This window comes from Artibeus jamaicensis, unplaced genomic scaffold, assembly GCF_021234435.1.
Source record: "Artibeus jamaicensis isolate MK-2021 breed Jamaican fruit bat unplaced genomic scaffold, CSHL_Jam_final scaffold_916, whole genome shotgun sequence".
NCBI lineage: Eukaryota > Metazoa > Chordata > Mammalia > Chiroptera > Phyllostomidae > Artibeus > Artibeus jamaicensis.
The window spans coordinates 22,808,302-22,832,425 of NW_026522059.1; the positions used below are offsets into that span (position 1 = coordinate 22,808,302).

General features: G+C 38.8%; 1 protein-coding gene and 1 non-coding gene across 8 annotated transcripts in view; both read right to left on the bottom strand.

Moving 5' to 3' along the window:
• Nucleotides 1-24,124, bottom strand: part of OXR1 (oxidation resistance 1) — a 361,535-nt gene that overhangs the window by 80,697 nt on the left and 256,714 nt on the right. The window contains exon 1 of one of the 7 annotated variants that reach the window (XM_053660819.1): nt 18,519-18,620. The exons of the other annotated variants lie outside the window; for them this stretch is intronic. Within the exon in view, the coding sequence (XP_053516794.1) occupies nt 18,519-18,537 (19 nt within the window). The 5' untranslated portion in view covers nt 18,538-18,620. Of the gene's footprint in view, nt 1-18,518; nt 18,621-24,124 lie in introns of those variants that run through there. 7 annotated transcript variants of the gene reach the window in all.
• LOC119042461 (small nucleolar RNA U3) lies at nt 4,436-4,649 on the bottom strand. The gene has a single exon (XR_005081230.2). It is a non-coding gene; the product is annotated as a small nucleolar RNA U3 (small nucleolar RNA).

Here is a 24,124-nt window from a genome sequence, read left to right on the forward strand (position 1 = left end):
TCTTAAATCTACAGATCTAATTGTTCCTTTTCCTCTGTTTTAAAAACACTCCTTGTTCAGAGCAGTTGCTTCCTGTTGATAACAAGATCAGCTGTGGAACATCTTATCAAATGCAAATTGCCCTCCTGTACCCAAGAAATACTGATTCCAGGGTTGTAGGGTGGGTGGGGTTCAGGAACCTGCATTTTTTAAATTATGAAACATGTTTGAAATCTGCTCCCTTATAGTTCTTCCAAGTGCTTTTGCACATTCGGTCCATGTGCATCACACATTAACTTCTGAAACAGGGTCACAAGACTAGATTGGCAAACACTGAGCAGAACTGATCAATGTGCTTTACACTCACATGTAAAGAGCAGCCTCTGTACAAAACAGCCACTATATTGCACTCCAGCCAATGCAGATGCCTCTGCAACCAAGGACACTACCTGCATCAGGTGGGACAGTTGCGAAATGTCAGTGCCACCTCCAATGGCCTGGACCCCTGAGAAGCTGTGTGGATCAGAGCCCCCTCCTCTGTACCCTCAACCAGAACTGGGTGTGTACTATGAGCAAGGAATAAATACTACAACAGGCCATTGAGATTTTGGGGTTCATTTAGCAACATAAACTTAGCTTACCTTGACTGTTTTTCAAATGGTTAATTTATATTTATTTTTATCATGTATACCAGGTTAATACACCAAACAGTAGGTTATTTATGTTGTGAAGTTAATGCATTTTGTTTTTCAGGCTTCTCTTGCCATTTCTGTATTCTGATGAGTTTTCTTAGATTGCAAGACTATTATTTTTTTTATCATTTAAACTAAGATGGGAAAGGGATTTTCCTGACATTATAAAACCAAAAGCAAGCAAACAAACACAATGAGTAGAACTCAGGTGCTGATGCTAAAAAGAATCCATCAATTATCTATTACTCCCAGCATAAAACTTCAGTTTCATTCATATCAGCTCAATTCTCTCAGTAAATGTCTTTATAATCAGAAAATATTTCAAATTTGAACTTGTAAAACACATGCATGCTCAGAAAATGCCATTTTTATGTTTTATATATTGGTTTTCTGTAAAACTATATTAGCAAAGATTGAAAAGAATTGCTTTTTGAGTTACAGACAGTGTCAATTCTCTTTCCCACGATGCCCTGGACATAATAATAGTAATCCTACTGGACCTGAGAAGGGCCTTGGTGTTTATCTAGTTGAGTCTGTTATTTTTATTGCTTTCTTAGCCAAAGTCCAGAGAATTCAAGCAAGTCTCTTGAAGGTCACACACTTGAATAAGAACAGAGCCAGAAGAACCCAGGGATTTCCCAGGGGGAGTGCTGCCCCATGAGGTACTCCACCCGAGCAAATAATTGTGAGTCTCTCAGTTCACCCAGACATTTGTTGATGTGGCATGATGTCCCATGAAGTGTCACCCAGATGTGAAAGCCAGGCAAAACTATTCTTGAGATTTAGCTTTCTCATCTGCAAAATAAAAGCAAACAATGCCTACCTTGTTTCTCTGTATGTAATGTGTTAGGTCCACTGTTCTTTGGCCACAAATGAACAAATTTAGATTTACTGCCTTCAGATTTCAGCCTAAATACATCTAGATGAGAGTTCAGCAAAATCTGGGCCATGGATCAGATTTGGCCTGGCACCTGTTTTTGTAAATCCAGTTTCATTGGAACACAGCCACACCAGTTCATTTATGTATTGTCTATGGCTGTTTTGGGGCTACAGCAGCAGAAAGGGCTAGTGTTTCAGAGACCTGATGACCCAAAAGACTAAAATATTTCCTCCTCTGGTGTTTTCAGAAAAACCCTGCTGACCTACATTCTAGATTTCTGAGACTGGTTTGAAAGTACTCTTGATTCTCTCCTTTGCACTGTCATTGAGTATCTTTCTCACTGAGGCAGCCACACATTTGTCTCTGTTCCATCGTGGTCAAGGACATGGAAAACAGTGTGGTGACTGCGGGCAGGTGGGGCCTAAGGGGGACAAATGGTAATGGAAAAAATAAAATAATAAAAACATTTTTAAATGTGTCTTTTTTAAAGTTTTTTATGAGACACGGGCTAGGAGAGTCGCATTATGCAGCACATGAGACCGCATTCCTGGTTGACAGTGATTACCACTCATGGGACACAGTTATCTGACGAAGTCTGAATCCGCTAAATGGCACCGTCACCCAGCCCTCATGTGTCCACAATGTCATTCTTTGTTGAATGCCTTCCTAATGTGCAGGAGACGATGAGGTACAGATGCCAAAAGATCAGTGTTTTTCCAGTTCCTAGTGGTTTCAAGCCTTTGTTGTTTCTACATCCTTCAACTCCATTTTTGAAATTTGAATTATTCACCTAACGACACTTTTCTGGCAGACCTCCTATTTCCTGGGTAGAGACTGGTTAGCTGTCACCAAACCTGATTATTCTCTTTCCTGGACATCCTACATTTCTCAGTTTTCTTTTCAGTTGGGGTGGCTAAGTGACTAATTTCTAGCCAGTGGAAGGATTACAACAGTGATGTGTGCTACTTTCAAACCTGGCCCACAAGAGCACCCACTGGAGACCGTCCGTGGTCTTTTCCTTTCCACAGCCCGGAAAAGAGGAGCATGGAGACTTGAGAAGCCACTTATGAAAGGTGCAGAGCCACAAGGAAGGAACCTGGGTCCCTAAATCCACCCTGAGAGGAGAGCGACCCACCACTCAGGAATGCCAGTTTCAGACTTGAACAAAAAATGAACTAATAGTGTGTTTAAGCCATTATACAATACATATTTTGAGATTTGATTGTTATAAAAAGGAGTATAATTTTCACAAATACACTATCTAACCTATAATATTACTATCAACATTTCTGTGACCACACATAAAAATTTACTGATAACTCAGTTTTCTGGAGCAAGAGCTTAATAATTCATGGGAAGTGGATGTGGGTAATCTATCTTCACCTATGCTAGCTTACAACTTTCCATTTCACAGTTTTTGTTTTGTATTTTCTAGTAGCTCATTCTTTTGAAAAATAAAGCACAATGGGCCGTATGCTTGTTCTGCCTTCTAAAAATCTGTTAAACACTGCACATCTTCCTCAAAAGTAGGACCTCACATGTCTTCTTATTCTCTTTTATTCTAGGACTTCCCTTTTCACAGAATGATCCTACTGTGGTTAGGTGGTGTTGTTAGTGTGTTTTGCCCTTTAAGACACTCTTTAATTTTGTACCATCCTCTTACTTGTCCTTGGACTATGCTCTTGCTATTTCCGCCTCTCCTGAGAGCTAAGTTCAGAGGGTATCTTGTCAAGTCACACTGGTTTCTCCCCAGTGTGCTTTCTTATTGAGACTGTTCATGACTTCATTTGATTTTTTTGTAACGCTACCACCTGTCATGTAGGCCTTAGTTCTAGTCTTTGAAATTAGATTAAAACAATTTGTTTGTGCATTGTTAGAACATAGCCTGGGATATAGTAGGCACTCAGATATTCTATTTCATTGAATAAATGAATGAATGAAATCATGTCCATCTTTTCTCTCAATTAGATTCCAACCCACTTTTCTACAACCCAAGAATCAGATGTAATTAAATGGAGCTCACTCCCTCTCTTCATTATTAAGGAGCACCAATTATCTGATACTCTTTTTTTCTCTCAAAGAGCAATTCTCAGTCTTGGCTTTACATTTTAGAATCTTTTGAAAATCCCAATGTTTAGGCCACACTCTGGATCAATGGAATCTAAATCTCTCAGAAGGTAGGCTACAGACAGACGGAACACACTTCCCAGGTGATTTCTGTGTGCAGCCCTGACTGAGAATCACTGCAGGGCCCCTGTTCTTTCCTTCCTACAGTACAATCTTCCTCATTAGTGAAACTTAAGTCTAGAGACCAGTAAATATTATGGTGCCATCTTGTAAGGGGTTGCCAGATAGTAGTATCGGACATATATCGATTGTTTACTAGGCCTGGCATTGGATTAAGGGTATTTCCTACATTATTTCCATTACATCTGAGCTCTCCTTTATGTGTTCTCTCTAAAGTGAACACACTCTTTAAAGTGTTCCTTGTACCAATTTGGTTTAGCTGCAGTTAGTTCAAAGAAATCTTGGCCTGAAAGAAAGGTGTGATGAAAGCCCATATGGCAAATATAATTATGATAGCTATGTGCAGAATAGTGTATTGCTAACACAACAGAATAATGCTTCTTTGGCCAGCAAATATATATGTTGTAAATACCATTAGTGTGAGATGATCTGATTTTGATTCTATGGAAACTAATTGATAACTCTATAAATTGTACAAGCTGGTATCAATGCAAAATAAAAAGAGCATTATTGTCTTTAGTAAGTAAAAACTCTGTCCAATAGATTTTTAATTGACTTTCTTCCCCAATATGGAAGAATGTGCCTCCATTTGCAGATTTATGTATGTATGTATGTATGTATGTATGTATTTATTTTCTCCACTCAGACTGCATTCTCTCCCTCTTACTCTTCCAAATGGAAAGAAGAACGGTCATCAGTGGCTATTGGCAGTTGCAAAAACAACACCAAAAACCAGCTTCGTGCTCAGGAGAGAACACTGTGCCTCCTCCTCACGGTTTCAGGTGCTCTGCACATGCAGAGAAACTTCTCTAGTAAAGAACTATAGAAATGATCCCTGAAAGTATAATCTTTGCACATGTATATAATAGTCCTGACTTAAAATATGGCTATTTGGATTCTCCATTGAACTGGTGGTAACATCTTACTGGATCCCTTATTAATGAGTTAAATAAAATATTTAATGTGTTCCTTTTTATATGTCTTGATTTTACCTTTTTCTGGGGCAAAGTTATCCTTAAAAAGTATCCTCCTCCTGTCTTATTTCTCTGATAGAACCCATTTGGGTTACATGCACTTGCACGTACACACATTAAAACTCACTCTTGATTTAATCAAATTCTTTTAAAATAGAGAAAACACAATTTTTGCTATATTTATTAATTCTTTAAACCATGAAACTTTGCATCATGCTTCTTAACAAACCCATCTACAGTTTTAGATGAATTTTTGATCTTTTACAATGTGGTTATATTTTATAATAATTTTAACAGTAGCAACAAGGTTAGGGAAAACAACAAATTATTCTAACTACAATTCTGTAGCCAACGATTATAATATTGTGCTGTAGCAGAACAGCTGAGGGGTAGAGGGGTGAGGAGAAAAAGTTTGTGGAATGCCGAAAGATCACGATTTAACTAACTATGAGGGTTTGTTTGTGCTGAGGGCTGATAAGAAGTACAGAGAATTTTATGCAGAGGCTTCGTGGTGGAGGAAACAGAGACTAGGTGACTGGGCATCTGTAGGAAGACTAAGGAGGAGGGAGAGAAAACAACTTAGGTGTCTACGAAATTGAAAATCACACACATCTAACGCTGTAGCATCCTATAACTAGAGAACCTCTTGGGGGCATAACCTAAATTAAAGAAGCACAAGGAACAGCACCTGAGTGTCAGCAACTCTGATTCAGAGTCACGATAAAAATTCCCTCCACCATCCTATTACTCATCTATTTCTCCTAATACATATCTGTCTAAAGGAAAATCTTAGGTGCTCTGGTTTATTCCATAAAATCCACACCAACAGACCCAAATATAGTATGTGAGAAAAACTTGTGGTTAAAGCAGGAAGGCTTCTGGAAGCAAAGTGTTGTTCATCCACTGACTCACTCTGTAAATATGAGGCACCTACCAAACCAGTCAGGCATTGGTGGTTCATTTGTGAACAGAATAATGTCTGCGTCTGGGAATGCTGGCCGAGTTTATTAGTTTCTGAGACCCATTCTCAGGTTTCTATAGGAAGGAGCCAGAAAATAAAAAACACATGACCACAAACACTGCCATTTAATAAGCAACAAAAGAGCTTGGTTTTTCTTTTTAATGGCTTAGGGAATCTCTTTTGCTCCCTTTTCCAAAAGCAAAAAAAAAAATGATATGGTTTGGAATGGGTGGGTGCATTTAAGGGTTTATGCGATGTTGAAAGAAGTGCCTGTGTATATGACAAGTACGCACCAGCTTAAAGGGTTTGCTGTTGACCCTGTCACATCAAAAGACCTTAGTCTGCTCTTACCAGCACAGACTCTCAACAGAGTAAAATCAGTACAGGACGCTCTTTTAAATACTTAAGCTGGATGAGGAGGTAGCTCAGCATTCCATCAGTCAACCATACAGTGAACTGCCAGTGAGGAACGCCCCGAGGAGAAGAAAATGGGGCTTCAACACAGCCCCCCTCAACTGCTTTAAAAAAACCCACAACTAAGGCATTAAATCTAAGATCAATGGCCCATAATATTCACAAAGTGTACCATCCACCATAGAATAATGTTTGAGAAAGGGAGCTTGACAGGTTTTTTAAATCTTCTGGCATTTACCAGGACTATGTCTAAAATTGCCCCGAGACCCATGAATATGTCTTATTTTTAAAACCCTCTGCAGAAAGATTCTCTGGCATCTTATTCAATGATTAAGCCTTTTTTACTATTAGATAATTTTTCCTTTTAGTTATTTCTAAACTATCTAGAGCACAAGACCATTTTTGGCATTTAAACAATTATTATAAGTTTGATCATACTCAAAAGTAGATAGAAGAATAGCATGGCCCATCTATAGATTAAAAAATTTTCAAGATTTTGTATCACTTATTGCTATTTTTTTGCCAAAACATTTTAAAGCAAATCTAACACATATTATTTCACTCCTATATGCTTCAGAGTACACATCTAAATTTTAAAAGATCTGAACATTCATATTAACTGTTGGGTGCTATTATCACACCTAATGAAATAGCACTCATTCCTTTGCAGAAACCAAGACCTAGTCCTTGCCCACTCTCCCACTAGGTAAAAATGTCTTTTTGCAGTTTGCTTGTTGAATGATGACCTAAACAAGGTCTACACATTACAACTGGTTAAGTCTCTAGGCATCTACACCAGGGTTTCTCCAATTCTGATGTGCAAAGGAATCATGTAGAGATCTTAATATTCAGTAATTGCATGTCTAATAACCTCCCAGGTGGTGCTAATGTTGCTGGACTCAACGTGGACCACACTTGGAGCCGTAACATCCTTGCAAAGGCCCTCCTGGTTTTTGTTTATTTCTTTTCTCCATGCCACTGGCTTATTGCAGAAACAGACAGTGATCCTGAGCTACACCCCAAGGTCTGGATGTCCATGTTTGTTTTTGTGGGATATTATTGAACTGATTCTTCCATTACCCTTACTTTCTCTAAATAATGTTAGCTCAAAATGAATAAATCTAACCTTACTTTTTGGGTAGGGATATTTTAAGAAGTATTCTGTGATTCAAATAACTATCCAGTGTATGACTATCATTTGTGTTATGGTGACGGTCATATTAAAGGGCTGGCTCTAGAGTCAGATTTCTATGATTTAACTTCTACCTCCATCGATTATTACTTATATAACCTTGGACAAGTTCATTTCCCCCAGGATTCAGTTTTTTCAGCTGTGAAATGGGTATAATAATAATATCTATCTTATAGAGTAACTGTGAAGAATGACGCAGGGCAAATATTCAATAAATGCAAGCTATTATTGTTATTGATTTTGTAATCTTTTTCCTCTGAATTAAAATAGTTTAGTTTTGGGAACTTTTCTTCTAAGTCTTTAAGCTAACTTTTTAGCTTTTGTTCATCTTAGGGAGTGTGTCATTCATTCATGTAAATACTATATAAATTACATGCCCTTTTGATGTGTTATTATTAATAAAGACATGTTTTCACATGAAGACTGTCGTTTAGTCAGAGAGTAAATCTTCAGTAGATTTACTGAAGTTGAGGCACTCTAATATTTCGTTATCTTTTTGAAACAGGCTACTAACATTGGGAGAGAAACCCCGATTAAACTTGATACTTTGAAAAATCTAAGAGTCTAGGGAAAGAAGCCTGGGATAATCCAAAATAGCACTATGCATTCTGAATCTATTTTAGGACCGTAGGGACATGGCACATGATTTACATGGACATGAAGTCTTCAATTGCAACTTAAGCCCTGAATTGTAAATTAATTTTCCACTTTAAGTAAATTCAGTCAGCACAGAGTAACTTAGAGTCCTTTTTCATAACAAGCAAGTGCTGGCCCAGATGATGAGCACCAAAAGTGCCTTAGGCAATGAGCCCGTCACTGTTCTACACTTTGCTCTTTGCTCTTTCCTGACGCCATTGCCCATCACTGTTCTATACTTTGCTCTTTGCTCTTTCTCCTTTTGAGCTTTATTTTCTCAGATGTCTTCCCTATGAGACTATACATATATTTGTTTCAGAGATGTGTTCTGTTAGTATTATTAGTTCTGTTAGATGCATTTCTGATTACATAGAAATAGTCTTCAAAGAAAACATTTTAACACATTGGAAAATGTGTCTCCATGTAGAACACTGCCTGCCTGAAAAGGATATATATATATATCTGATATATATATATATATGAATAGAAAAGTCTGAAGTTCTTGTAATCTTAATACATAAAACAATCAGGGGAACACTGTTTCTGTTACTTTAAAAACTCAACTATGCACCTCCACTCCTTAGTTTGAAAAAATTATTTTCCTAACCCACACTAGTGATTGCCAGACAGAAGTATCTTCAGTGTCTTGTCCTGTAACAGAGATGTCTGACTCCACTTTCGAGATGCTCTGAAACCACACCTGGGTTGTACTAAGACTGCTCAGGTGGCCCGAGTTCAGACAGTTCATACACCATGGAATAATCTGTAGTTGGTATATTTTAAGGCTAAGCTCTTATTACCCATTGGGATATTTTTTAAATGCTCAACATGAACTTTTAGATGCTTTGTGCCTATTTCATTCTCACTGCTGACCAGAGGAGGGGAAAGGCATGCATTAAAGTCTCCTTCGAATACATACAACCCCTTCCATCCTATTACCTTCTTAATAAAGTGAGTTTATTATTTATATACTACTTTTACCTTTTCGATTTCCTAAAGCCCTCATTTAATTTCCCCTAATCAATGCTTAATTCCCTGGTGGAGACCAGGGAATTAAGATAGAGCAAATGGTCATAACTATTTTGTAACAGGATCAGCAAATAAATAACTTTTCTAAGGTTATATAGTTACTTAATGGTTGTAGGAAGAGACTGCTAATTACCTAATACCCATTCTCCCCATCTTCCTTCCTGATTTTATTTGGAATGACAATATATTCAGGGGAAAAAAGTGCTAATTTTTCACTTTCTTTTTCTAGGTACTTCTGTGACATAGTTCTAGACACTGAGACATGAGCTGAAGTCTCTTAAATGTTTTTCAGAAAGTTTTTGCCTCAATGATACAGTTGCCATTCTTTCCTGCCTCCACCTTCCTCCTATCTAGAAGCTGGATGTGATGGCAAGAACTACAGCAGACCTCTTAGAACCATGAGGCAAAGTCTAAGAAAATTGTAAAGAGACCCCAGCCTTGACATCCTGAGCCTGTATCAGTGACTTCCTACTTCTGGATTTCTTTCCACAAGAGAAAAATAAAGCTTTACATGTTTACATGACTGGGGCCTTTACTCACAGACCAGTGCAATTCCTCACTATCAGTGCAGGAACTTGAATTTAGGTTCTCAGGTTCCAGCTCTGTCATCTTCCATGGACTGTTTTAGATAATGTTGTCTGCCAGTTCCTAGACCATAAATTTAACTCGTTCTTATTCCTGCAGTCATGAGATAGTGCACTCAACATGAGGATGAGAAAAAGGCTACTATTGCATTTTGTATTTTTAAAATAATTTTTATAAGAGCTTATTTGTACCAAACTGAAGATACGTCAGGGAGCAAGAGATCAAATGCTCCCACATCTTGGATTTTAATTGGTTACCGCTATAGCCCTAAGCAAAATATAAAAGTAGCCAAAGGCTATTTTTGGCATTTCTCACTAATCTGTTTTTTTTTTTTTTAATGAGGTTCTTTTTCCTCCAGGCACTCAATACCCTTTGGCATCTACTATCAATTCCTATCACCAATCAAAGCTGATTCGATGAGAGGAGAAATGTAGAATTACCATTACTGAAGTAATTAATGGGGATGTAATTATTTTAAGAGGATACCTGCAGTCATTAAGAAAGATCTGTAAATTCAGTTGCACCTCTAGGATTTGTGAGTGAGGGGTTTCGCTGTTATTCTTTATCTAACCTAAGCAACTCCTCTCTCTAAGCCAGCCCCTTAAACTCCCTCTCACCCCCTGCACCCCCTCCCAGCCTAGGTGGCAAGGCAGGACAGAGCAGAGACTGGGTGTGCATGGTGAAGACTGCTGAATTCTAGAATTCAGAGAGTGCTAGGAAGGGGGAAGGCAAGAGAAGTGCTTTTCGTTATTCTCTATACATTTAGAAAATATCCTCAGTAGATATATTAGCTACCCATCAGGTAATACAAATCAAGTAATTAAAAGCTTTTCACATTTTAATGTATTTTGGCACGGTACTAAACCCTCCAATGATTATTCTTCCTTGTACCTTCCTCTCTTGTTATCTGCTGTCATGTCACTTGGTGTAAAAGATCTACTTCCTTCTTCAGATTGTTCTATCATAGACTTTATGTTCCCTCTATGTGCACATCAATTCTGCTGTGCCTATCATGTGAAAAAATATTTAAAAAGGAAAATAAAATGAAGTACACCTAAGCTAAAGACTTGGTTTCTAGCCCCAGATGAATCAGAGGCTTAACAGGCTAGGGCACAACATTTACCATTCCTGCCCCTCATTTTTGTAGCTGAAAAATGGTGAGGTGGATTCACCTTGGGAAGGTCCTTTTCAGTTCCAAGGTTATGATTTAAGCCCTTGTTTACACACAGCCATTAATCTTTGCAACAACCTTATGGAGAAGAAGAGTAACATTATTCCCACGTTGCGGATGAAGAAACAAAATGTAAAGGAGGCTCACTGACTTGTCTGCTGTTGCATACCTGGCAGGTAGCTGTGCAAGGACCTGAACCCAGGTAACAGCTGACTTTCACCTCTGCAGAGAAATCTGAGCCACCATTTCCCTACACAAAGAGAGGACAAAGGAGGTCAAGGGGGTGAGATTTTTAAGGCTCGTCTATAAAGTTATGGGCAGAGGCAGGTGTTTCACTCTCTTGAGACACGAGTGGTAATCTGCAGAGATAGCAAGCTGCATTTAGATCACATTGACTGTTATTTTGTGTCCCAGTATTACTATTTCCACCCAGGGTCCCAAAGCTGCTCTAGACCTTACAGTTGTCAAATGTTACCTGGAGATGGAGGATCCTGCCACGCAAGTTAAAAAAGAAAAGAAAGCTGTTATTAAAAATAATGTTTTCCCTCTTCTCCATACAAAATAATAATGCGTTTGTGCTGATATATGTGAGCTTTATTTATTTATTTACTCATCACTGGAGGATACGTTTATTGATTTTTAGGAAGAGAGAAGAAACAGAGAAGGGGGGGGAGGTAGAGACATCGGTTGGTTGCCTCCTGTACCTGCCCTGACTGGGGATTGAAACTGCAACCTAGGTTTGTGCTCTGACTGAGGACTGAAGCCACAACCTTTTCGTATATGGGACAATAATACTCCAACCAACCGAGCCACCCAGCCAGGGCATGAGCTCTCTATATTTTAGGATATAATGTAAATTCTAAAGGCACTTCTGTGTTGGTATTCTTGACATAATACTATTATATATACCAACCAATAGAACACATGCACCTACGAGTTTTAAAATTATTATTTTATCAAACAAAGAAAAATAGAAAATGAGCACTGGCAATGACAATGACTTAGTTTGCCCAATGTAACACCCTCTACTTTTTATCAAAGCCTTCAGGGGACGTGGCAGTAGTTAGAGGGACGGAAGCCTGGCCTAGCAGTCTGCAGACTTCAGCTCTATTCCTGGGACTAGGCACTGACTTATTCAGTGATCATGTGCCTGTCAGCTGACTTCCCTCAAACGTTCAGATGTTAGAATTGATGAGTGTTTCCTAACTCATCAATGCTTTAGCTGTTGGTATAACTGTGTTTGGAGATTTTAAAAAGGATCAGCTGTGGGGTGGGGCGGGGGGAGCCTAAGACTTGAGTCTTAGACAACTTAGCACGAGGCATTACTAGTACTTTTCGTGAGAGTTTAAACTTAACTTCACTATTTCTAAATGTTACCTTGCTCCTTCAATCTTGTCTCTTTTTCATTTGGTAGAAAAAATATCTCAATGGTACAGAGGGAAAAAGGGAAGGAAGAGAAAGAGGATGATTCTGTCTTCTTCTCACCCGCTCTTCCCTCTCTGAGTCTGCACTTTCCTAATGATCTGGTTGAGTGTTATTTGGAGAGTTAGTCAGTTACACATTAAATGGAAGGAGGGATTCCTCATTTTTGAGCAAGGGGAAGCCCCACAGATTTCAAAATTCTCCTCAGAGATTGCCTCACTCCTGCATTTGTTCAACAGCTTCTGAGTGCTGCACATTATGCTCAGCTCTGAGGGTATGAAAACAAAGATCGGGCGTCTCCACCCAAGGAACCGCCGCAGGTCAGAGGCATGAGCTACCTGAATGCATTTTTACACTGCAGTGTGGTGAGCGTGCAGATGGAAGAGGACAGCATGGAGGAGATGGGCACCTAGAAAGACTCGAAGTGGTAGTTTATCAGTGAACCTTGGTGGGCAATGGAAGCAAAAAAAAAAGTCATTTTCTTACATATTGTAAGTTTTGTAGTAATGGATTTTAAAAATGAATATTTAATCAAACCAAATAGAACAGCAGGCAATGTGCCAGGTAGCACTAAAATCTATAAAAGCATCAGTTTTGGAGTTGGATAGATAAAATTACATCCCCATTTCTGTCTACAAGTATGACCTTGGGCGAGTTGCCTGACCTCTCAAAATGTTTTTTCATTTAGAGAATGGACATTATTAAAGTATCTATACCTCACAGGCTTGGATGAAGTTTAAATCACAGAACATACGGAAGCTCAGTCTTTGGCATCTGGTAAGATGGTAAGTGTTCAATAAACCCTAGTTATTACTAACTTTATATACATCTTCTCATTGAATTCTTGCAGTAATCCAATGGACAGGCTTTCCTAAAATCAGATCTATGTGAAGAGGATAAAGAGCACAGGACATACTAGGGAGGTAGGGTCTGATCCATGAAAGATAGTGCCATACGAGGAGTTTGGAATATCCAGAGCAGGCAGTGGATGATCTTTAAGGATTTTTAAAAGACAGAACCAATGAGTTGTGTGTGCAGATGTGTAGGAATGCCAGGTATGGTTGGTTGACTCCAGTGGGTTACCATTAATTATTAGTCTTAGCTGGCTTGAGGTGGAGAAAGCTTCAATTTTTCCGATATCATTCTGAGTATGTTTTAGAAAGATCATGAAGCGTGGATAATGGGTTGGAAGGGAAAGGATAAATAGGAAAGGCTGGGGGTCACTCTGAGTAACAGTAGCATGAGCAATCCTAACTGCAATACTGCGGACCTTCAGAAGGGATGGCTGGCAGATCCCTGTGTCTCCAGCCTCCGCCTCCTCTTACATCTCATGGAAGAAACTTCAGGACTTGCCTAAATGCTAATGCTTTCAGCTATGAATTGCACCAGCACTGGAAATGTTTTCAGACTACTTTTGTTGTTGTTACTGAGGGGCATGAGGTTTTAATCACCTCTTAAGAGGCAGCAAGTAAGCTCCTGCCTGGAACTGGAAGAACTAAATATCAAAGTGATTGTTTCTTGGCTGCAGGGGAGAAGCAGAAAACAGATGCTCTAAAAACAGCAGTCCCCAACCTTTCTGGCACCAGAGACTGATTTCCTGGAAGACAATTTTTCTAGGACCAGGGATGGTATGGGGGATGGTTTTGGGATGATTCAAGCACATTACATTCAAGCTCACCTCCTGCTGTGCGGCCTGGTTCCTAACAGGCATGGACCAGTGCTGGTCCATGGCCCGGAGGCTGGGGACCCCTGCTCTAAAAGCATTTGGGTAGTTGATGACATCATCAACCTTCATATGTTAATGATATCATCATCATTAACCTTCTACAGTGATTCAAAAGTAGTAAATAAGATAATAGCAGATATGATATAAAACAAATACGTGGGAAGGGGCAAAAGTAGGTTTATAGTTGTGAGTATGCAAAACTGAGTTTATTCCTGTATTATTATTTATTGCTTAATTATTGTATATTTATGACTATTATTAACCTACTCTTGCCCACCCCTATACATTTCCATAGGGTTAACTTTTTTCTTTTACACCATTGCCCATATGTCACTTTATTATTACTATCTGAATGTCATCATGGGTGGGACTGGGCCATTTGTTTTTGTATTTTCCTATATTAAAAACGCATACTTTCTTTTTAGGAAAAAGATCAAAAAGATAGTGGAAGAAAGAGGGTTTGTCTTTTTCTGATTGTGCTAAGCCAGACAACTCTCAATTTTCCACTTAACTGGAAGGAACACATATTAAAGAAAATCATAGAGAGTAGACAGTTCTATACATACTTCTATTTTTTAAATTATTTTGCTCAACCATTTCAATAAGGACTATGGGGTATTCTGAACATAGACTCTGAGCCAGGGTCTTGGGTTTCAATCCTGGCTCTGACTCTTATTTTGCTTGTTTGACCTTAGGCAAATTTCTTAATCTTTCTGTATCATAACTTCCTCATTTGTGAAATGGGGTAATAATTGTACCTCATGAATAGGGTTGAGGAGAGGATATATTCAACAAATATTTACTTAGGCCATATTATGCAACAGGCTCTGCTCTTTGTAGAAGGGATAGGATAAAAAAAAGATGAATTTCCTTCTTTATAGAGTTTGCCTTGCAGTTAACAACATGACTATGAACACATATACATGTGTTAGTGATAAGTGCTATGGAGAATAAAAGGGCAGAAAAGAGGGATGTGAACTACTGAGGGGTAGGCGAGATACGAAGTTATATGGAGGTGTTCAGGGAAGGTCACACTGAGAAATCAACTTCCCAGTGATGAGTGAAGAAAGCCAACAGCTGGCCAGCCATGCCAATCTCTGTGGGTGGTGCCACCAAGGCAGAGGGAGTAATTACAAAAGCCTTGAGAAAGAAGGTATCTGGTGGGTTCAAGGAACAGCAACAAGGGCAGTGTAGTAGGAGGGGAGTGGATAAGGAAGAACTGGCAGGAAGTAAGATGTGTGTGTGATGTCAGTTTGTGTGTGTGTTTCTGTGCCAGGGGAGGCTTAATGCAGATACAAGTTCATGTGCAAATTCTATGTCAGTTAAGTCTTTATGTAAAACAGGGCCTGGTAAGTAAATAATATTGGGGTCCAACAAACAGGCAGTAAGGTTTGGTTGCTTCAACCAAACCAAGCAACTAAAACACACAAACACAGAAAGAACACTAATGCTGGCAACTCCCCCACTCTCCCCAACTCTCCCAACATGTGTGTCCTTGACAGTGATGATTTAGACAAAACCGTCGTACAATGATTCCAAAGTCCACTGCTAAACATCAGTTTTTCTAAAGCCAAAGCCTCACTGTTATTTACAGATTGATTTGTCTCTTACCTGGAAGGAACAAAAGCAGGAAAGGAATTGGGGAATCTCAGTAATGTCTTATTTTTACGACCACAGAGCTGCTGCAGGCTATGGTTCTGCTAACTGAACAAAGGATATAATACTCAGACTGGCACGGGTTCAGCACTGGGATTCAAAATAGCTCGGACCCTTATAGCAAGGATGTTTTCTGAAGATAGGTGTCACAGTTCTCCTTGGATTTTGGATAGAGCAATGGGTCATAACTTCACTTCTAATGAGAAGTAAAATGCAGAGCTTATTCCTTTTGTTTGGAACAGAGTCTATAATTGCTCTTTTTTTCCCTTAAGTTTCCTCTCACACGCAAGCCAGTCTAATTATGTGTTGTTTAATGTTGATGCTAAAATTTATAATTGAGCAGTACTTCATTGTTTATAAAGTACTCTCATACACATTTAATACTCAATATTTTTACTGGTTCAATAGTTTTTACAAATTGCCCTAACAACCCAGTGATGAAGAAATTACTCATGTTATTTCTATTTCTCAATGGATAATTTGAAACTCTGAAAATAATGATTGGATCAGTCAGTACATACAGGATCAGAGCCATAACTTGAACCCAGATTTGAGTTTAAAAAACCTGTATTGTTTCCATTTCACTACAGCTATGTATCGGTAATTAAATTACTAATAAAATTCTCTGAATATTTTCCAGAGATGTTCAGTCAAGGCGGATGGTCCAGGGACAGGGAGAAGCCCAGTGGCAAAGCCATCAGGGCGGAGGAAGGTGGTGAGGAAAGAGCAATGTTAGCTATAAAAAAGCCACAGCAAGCAAATAAAAAAAATACCCTCACAAAGTTTAAATGTGAAATGTACAGCCTTTAGCATATTATACAAGAAATAGATTTATATATTTTTTTAACTGCAGTATGTAATCAAACCTAAGGTAGCACTGATTATAAGATATGCCACCAAAAAAGAAAAAAGAAAAAGTAAACCTTGTCAATTAAACTATGACGTGCCACTGATCCTAAGTTACTTTCAGATTTTAAAAAGTTAAAAGGTAAAATAATGGTGCTCCTTAGAACCAAGGAAATACAGTACTGGTAACTGCAGAGGGTATGAAAATTCTCAAAAATCAGTCATAATCCAACTTTACTAGACAATCAATAAGCATTTATTAAGTGGCTATGCACGTGTACGGAGAAGCAAGATGCAGCATCTTGGTGAAGAGGCTTAAGTGCTACATATGAAATATTAATCGCTATCCTTCAGTTTCACAATGATTGATGACCACTATGGCAAAAAATGGATTCACTTGTGCAGAGAGACATCTGAGTGTGCAAGTGCCCGGACGGTGTAAGGAATAGGGGGGAGGGGGAGGAGGCAGGAGGCAGGAATCAGCTGGGGAAGGGAAGGGTGGGTGGGAGGACCGTCTGAAATGGGAGGAGGGGTCTACTTTGACCAAGAGCTTCACTGAAATTTCAGCATGGTCTGAATCTTATCCGTGTCAGATCTGATCTTGTAAAGTATAATTGCTGTCCTGTATGTGAAATCATGCTTTAAAACATCAGCTTTGAAAAGGACAGCATAGATTTTTGTAAGATCTATAACTTCCTATATAATACTGAAGATTTTTCTACTCTAGAGTGAAAACGGAAAACTAGACAATTTTAATACCTCTCAAACTTGAACTAAAAGTAATGATTAAATATTGGGCATTGCTTGGAAATAAAATTTTGTTATGACTGGTTATCAACCTCCATGAGGATTTAAAAGTTTTAGATATTGTGGTTAAAGTTAAAAAGTCATTTGGGCTAAATATTTTACTTGGGCATTTTGTACGTATTATGATTATCATCACGAAATCTGTGTGCTGGACTGGAAAAATAAAACTAGACTGTTTATTTCTAATTTAAACCATTTCTGTTTCTGCAATGAGAACTCCATAAATAAATTGCTTTATAATGTGAAATAATTGCCTTCAAAATTACCCAAATAAAAAAGATACTCAACCTTTTAGCTGTGTATTATGCTCATGAATTTATTATTGATTTGAGAAATAATATCCTGCAACATCATTAAGCTTCATGCCTAAGTGGTAAAGTATATTACACATTCCAATGTTGTCTTATAGTTGCTGGTGACTGAGGAAAAACTAACCTAGAAATGGCAATTACTTCTTGTGAAAGGAAAAACTATAAATAAATAATAATGTAGAACAATTTCATTTTTAAAAGTCAATAATGAATTCCATCTGCTTCTGCCATTAAAAATCAAAGAGGTTACTTACATGCCTCAGATCTTTTTATATCTTTATTCCTCCCATTTAAAAAGTACAGGTCGATCCATCGGTAATGTTATTTTGACTTGACTAAAACTGGGAAAAAAAATTACAAAAAACTCCTCTCTCTTTCTCTCCTCATTTCTCTGGAGCCTAGAGAACTTAGAGAAATAAAATGCTAAAGGAAAACAAGGACATTTGAGTAAACTTGTAAGCGGGTGGGAGAACCTACTGAAATGTATTATCAGTCTTTGAAACTCAGAGCACAGCGATGATAAAAGCCTGAGCATATCGGTCAATCACTGTCATTACCCTAGTTATGCATGACTTTTCAGTTAAGGGCAAGGTCAGGTGATATGCAAACCTACTGACAAAAGATTTTCTGCAAATGAATGCAAAGGTCTCTGAACGACTGCTATAAATGTCCGCTGGACATGAAGGCAGACTCAACATTTCTACATTTGAATCTATTTCGGGGAGTTCCCTCTTATAGAATCTCAGCAGCAGTACCCACAGCAAATCATAGACAAATAATGTACATACACAGCAAGTTTTTTTTATTCTATATTTAAATTAGTATTCCAACAGTTTACTCCTTCCCCACTGCCCCCACCAAACATTCCCCCTCTGGAGACCACAACCAACAAACAGATCCATATGGTTCATCTGGATTTTGAAAAGATAAAGTCAGCCTTAGGTGACTTTCCGAAGAGACTTGTTTAAAGCTGAGAGCACTTACACATACCTTTACGTGGGCAGGACATTTCTGAGGTCCTCTCTTCAGACTCCTGAGACAGCAATATGCCGCTCTCAGGAAGACGAGACACAGATTCTGGTCCCTGAGCTTCCCGGTAACACAACACTTCCTCTCAGAGACAGCGTCTGGTCCCTGACCCCTGGTGGCAGTGTGTGGGACTCGGCGGAGGCTTCTGTTTCTGCACAGATCCACCTAATGACTTTGGACTCGCTGCTGGCTCACTGAACATTTTGGAAACAGTGCCAGCATGCTCTACACAATGTTACTAAGTCGACCCTATATCAGGGAGTGAGATAACAGAACTCAATACTGAATTTCTGTACAGTCTCTCATTGTAAAGCATATCAGTGGCATAGCCACCTTCAACAAATCTCTATTATTTACTTTTAATACTACTGACAGGCAGCAGCTTTGATAAGGCCAGGTATTTTGTAACTTGCTGGTGTTGGTACCCTCGCAGATACTTAAAGGCTGCTAGTTGCCTCCTGCCAGGATCTTCATGGGTGTCCTCATGATACGGTACACACTGCTTGGCATCATACTTATTTTTTCCCTATGAGGACAAGGAGGGAATTTACCACAACACCCATTATACTGTATTTTGTTGGGGGAGGGGAGGAGGATCAATAATCATCGGGCAGAGAAAATGTCAACTCAGTCGGTAAACATCCCTGCCAAGTCCAAGGACTACTGGATGCCAGAACAGGTGGACTCTAAAGGCAAGTTAAAAATAGTACAAGTCATTGAAAAATATATGCAGTTAGTACATTGTAATGAACTGACGGATTATAAAGAAAATGAAGTTCACATTGCAGTCAGCTCGTAACAATGACACTCTATGTAACAGAAACAACATCCAGATTTCACATGCAACACAGAACTTAGGGCCTTGGCCGGGTTCTGACGGCTCCAGTGTAAACAACTCACTGACCAGCAAAGTGCCTGACCAAGCCAACATGATTTTAGAGGGAAATGGTATAAATTGGACATATGATTCATTCTCAATTCTAAATGCATGATATCTACTCCACCGGGCTACCTTTGTATCAAATACAGGCTCTTTATTTGGCTCCTGTAAGAGTTCAGCACTATTCCCTGTGAATACTATTAAATAAATAAGACAGCCTATATCAAATTTCCAGTAAAGTTCCTGACACTGCTATAATTAGGTGTTTAAAAGATAGTAATTTCCACCCCCTTCCATAATGACATGATTGGTTTATTCCAGTCCTAATACTATTGGACTACATTAATGTAATGCTAATGACAATGGTGCCTTCCTATGAGTAAGGCTTTATCACTTATAATGTTTTCATATTACAACACTGCCACTCTGGGAGATACCGTTTACTGTTAAAGTTTTGCTGAGCCAGGTATGCAGAGAAAATTAATGAGAAACTGTTTCCTTGTAGCTTCATACGATGAGCAAAAAGAGAGGGCAGAAGTATTTTGGGGATGCTCCAATGGCCATCCTCAAATAATGTAGCATAGCCACAGATGCCCAGGAAATGACGACAACAGAGAGAAGGCAGGAACATATTGGCTCTTCTTGTTTTTCTAAGTGAGACTTCGTATTAGGAGAAGCTCACCCACAAAACAACCCTCTACAAAACATAGGCACATGGTTTGCAGCCTCTGTAGAAAATGCGACAGGGGTACCTTTACATATCTCCATCTCACATAGGGGGTAATGCTACCTATATCCACACTGTGTTTCAATATGAGTAAGAGAGCTATAAAGACACACACATACACACACACTCATATCGAACACTCGTGAATTGGCCATATGCGGGTACCTATAGAAGCAAATATTTGTATCTCCATATGTGCCATAGCTACACGAGACATGTATTTCCCAATAGTTGGTCATCTGCTTCCTATTGCTCTCCTCGGGAATCTGACAGGAACTAGATTTGAATCACTTGTCGCCTAAGTGTAGCTCTCTCTAGGCTATGTATGATTAAATCAGTCTTTTCGCTGTGCTGAGAGTTGGTCCATTAGGCGTCTGGTCAACAGAGTTTCCAATGAACAAACACCGGGTCTTTGGTGTTTGTTCTCTTCGCTATTCATCATCACCTTTGGTATCCAGGTTCCCAAAAGCGCTGATTTTAAAGTATTTTTAATGCTGTGGTCAGAAGGGCCACTGTTTCCACATCTCCTCTAGTTTTTATTTTATATTCTTATTCTCATTTAGATTTTTATTTATTTTCCCAGTTTCCTTCTTGATTTTTTCCTTCATATCTGTATCATATTCTATAGACTGACCAATTTGTGATAATGTGACTTAACATTTTAAAAAAATTTTTTTCCGTTTTTATTATAGTAAAAACATTTAGCATGAGATGTATCCCCTTAAGAAATTGTAAGTGTACAGTACATTATTGTTAACTGTGATCATGTGACTTTAAATGTCTAACTGTTGGTTTAGTTTTGATGAGATGGATAAATCTGCTTGATTACATAATTAGAACTTGTTTAAACTCGACTTTTTTTGTGACCGTGGTAGGGATAAGATCCTTTGCTAATAAAATTTTATGATAAAAAAAATCCTTCCAAGACTTGGGTAATTCTGAAATCATATGATCTTGCTATTGATAGAGAGATGTTAATTGTTGGCAGGTAGGATTATAAAAGTACTTTTGCTAATATCATATTTTTATGAAACCCTCCATTAGAATGCCAAGGATATAGTCTTAATCTGAGATGTGATTTTGACTCGTGGTGTGCACCCTTATCAAAATGCACTCTGCGGAAGGCCAGAAGGGACATCTCTCCTAAGTGAAATGCCAGAAGGGAAATGCATGTGGTCCAGAAGCTGCAGGATGGTGTCAGCTCTGAAACAAGGTTCTCCAGGGGATGGACACAAGGAAAGACAAGAGAACACATCTAGCTTCCCTATGGGAAAGGTTACTTACCAAATATTTAACTCATTTCCTTTTTGGACAGAGAAAGTGTTTCAAGAGCAATTCTTAAAAGAAAATTTGATCCGCTTATAGTAGCAGTTATCGTTGGCTATGTATAAGGTATTTCAAGTGAATTAGGGTTCATGGAAAACACGTACTTCACGACATTCCTGTTAGTCTAGCCTGTACAGAAGAGCTTTCACTAAACCAGATTGGGTGGCATGTAACACACATCAATGTTCTTTACTGAGCAACTAGGTGTCTGAGGCAGGTCTGTGCTAAGCACTGGGGTTATGGTGGTGATTCTGCCACCTGATATCCATAGCCATTTTTATTTTCTTCTCTCTTTCTCCTTGTGAACATACATACTGACTAAAGAAAAAAAGTCCCTTAAAGTCCTGTGTTTTTCCTTCGGGGAAAATGTCTCATACTGAGGAGGGAGCACGTGCTCCATCTCCTCTTCCCTCCTGTTAGATCTCTCAGCAATCTGCACTACAGAGTCACCTTGCTCCTCGCAGTCTCTGGGCTGTCTCAGTGAGTGCAGCATCGCATAGCAAAGAGCAGTTAAAGTCTCTGTTCCTCCACAGTCTGGAGGCCTGAGTGAATTACTGAACTCTGACTCTCAGTGTTTTCATCAACGAAAATAGGATTTTAATGCTTCCTACCTCATAGGGCTGCTATGATGATTAAATGATTTGATACATACAATGGTAGTTTTAATAGTATTTGGCATGCAATAAGTGCTCAATAAACACTGGCTTGTTAAATTATCCTTTTGAAGAGAGCGCTATATAAGTTTGTGTAGATATTCCACATAGCACCTACCATGTGAAGATAAGTCAGGTTAAGACAACATTCTTTTTAACACAGAAATTTATTAGGATAAACTCTGCAGACCAAAGCTTCTCTTAACTATCTGATTTAGAAAACTCAAAACTGTCATAAAAAAAGAGATCTAGAAAAAATAAAAAGAACCCTCAGATCATAGTAATGAATTAGTTTTAAACTCGATAAGAAAATAAAAGATAAAAATGTTGAAGTGATTAGACTCTGATTAACAAGAAAATGAAATTGATATCATTTTAGAAAATAACTGAAGCTCTTACTGTCTATGTGGGTCAATCCTGGAAACAAGTCACTCCTCTGGAAATACAGAATGACATTTTCTTTTGCTGTTGTTTTTACATGTTTTGATCATACAGAGGTGTATACATTAAAATGTTATAGCATTTGGTCTATATAGACCACATGGCTGGAAACTGATATAAAAATTGGAATTCACTACTTTATTTTATTTTTTTAAATGATGTATCATACTTGGTTGCATTACAGCAACAAAAGTCACTGCTACCATTCAAAAGCAGTATCTCCAAGTCCATGTAATGGCTGGAAAAGAACCTAGAGTTTGACTGAGCGAATGTTGGAACAGTCAGGAAAGACTGGGAATGGGAAAGGGCGGAGGGAAGAGACTGTGGATGGCCAAGCTGCTAGTCCACGTGGGACAAAGGTTTTGCTCCCCCGGCCCCTACCTTTCTGACATCACCCTCCCAGCTCTGCAGGTTCTACCCAGTTCTGGCTCATTAATCCCCAGGGCAACATTTCTGCATTGGGGAGGCTCTTCTCCCACTGTCCTTGGTCCCCAGTATCCCTTCTTCCCACAAAATGCAATTCAGTGTGGGGTCTCAGGCCAAGTACAACATCATGAGTATAGCTGAAGCAAACACCCAGACTAAATTTGACAGACGGAGTGAATTCACTGCTCACTATGTTAGCATCTGGCCACAAGAACTTTCTATCATCACTCTCTTGCTCACTGAGCTTAACAAAAGCAGGCCCCTGCGCTGTTCTTTGAACATACTGAGCATGTTCCTGTCCTAAGACCTTTGCACTTGCCATTCCCCTTTTCTTAGAATGTTCTTCCCCAGACATTGGCCTGACCTTGCTGTGTCTTTTCATTTAAGTCCCTATTCATATACCTTTTGCTTGGAAAGGTCTTCCCTGATGACAGTATGTAAGGAAGCACCCCTTACTTGTTTTTTCTTCATGACACTTAATAACTGCTGTTACACATTTACATGTTTGCGAATAGTCACCTCTACCAAAATTTAAGCTCTAAGGATATTCTTGCTATAATTTCTGCATCCAAAACAGTATCTGGAATATTGCAGGAGATCAATATATACCTGTTCAATAACTCAATCAAAAGTTGTTGGTCACATAACAGGTGTTTAACGAGTATTTGTAAAGAACTGTATTGACTGAATTAATGTATACATACTTTATGCTAGTTTCAGAACAATCCCATGGGCATTTCTCTCTCTCTCTCTGAAGCAAACACTCCTCTTTCTCCCTTCCCCTCCCCCCAGGCACATTCTCTCTGCCTCCCCCCGACCAAGGGCCCTGCTTTGCCTCTGCAACTCATTTCCTGAGCCCACGAAGCCCAGCTGGCTCACCTTTCCTATCTCTGTGACTTTCTAAACAAACTTTCCCTTATAATTTGACTTCTTTGGTGAATCCTTTCTTTCCCAAACTCAAATACCAAGGCCCCTTGAGTTACAAGTACCTGGTACCAAGGTTGCTAAATTGAAGTCTGGTAACATTTCTTGTGCTGTTTTGCAGCTAACACCTTCTATAAAGAAGACTCAATGATTAAGGTTACCTTTCAGAAGAATCAAAATCAGAATTCTA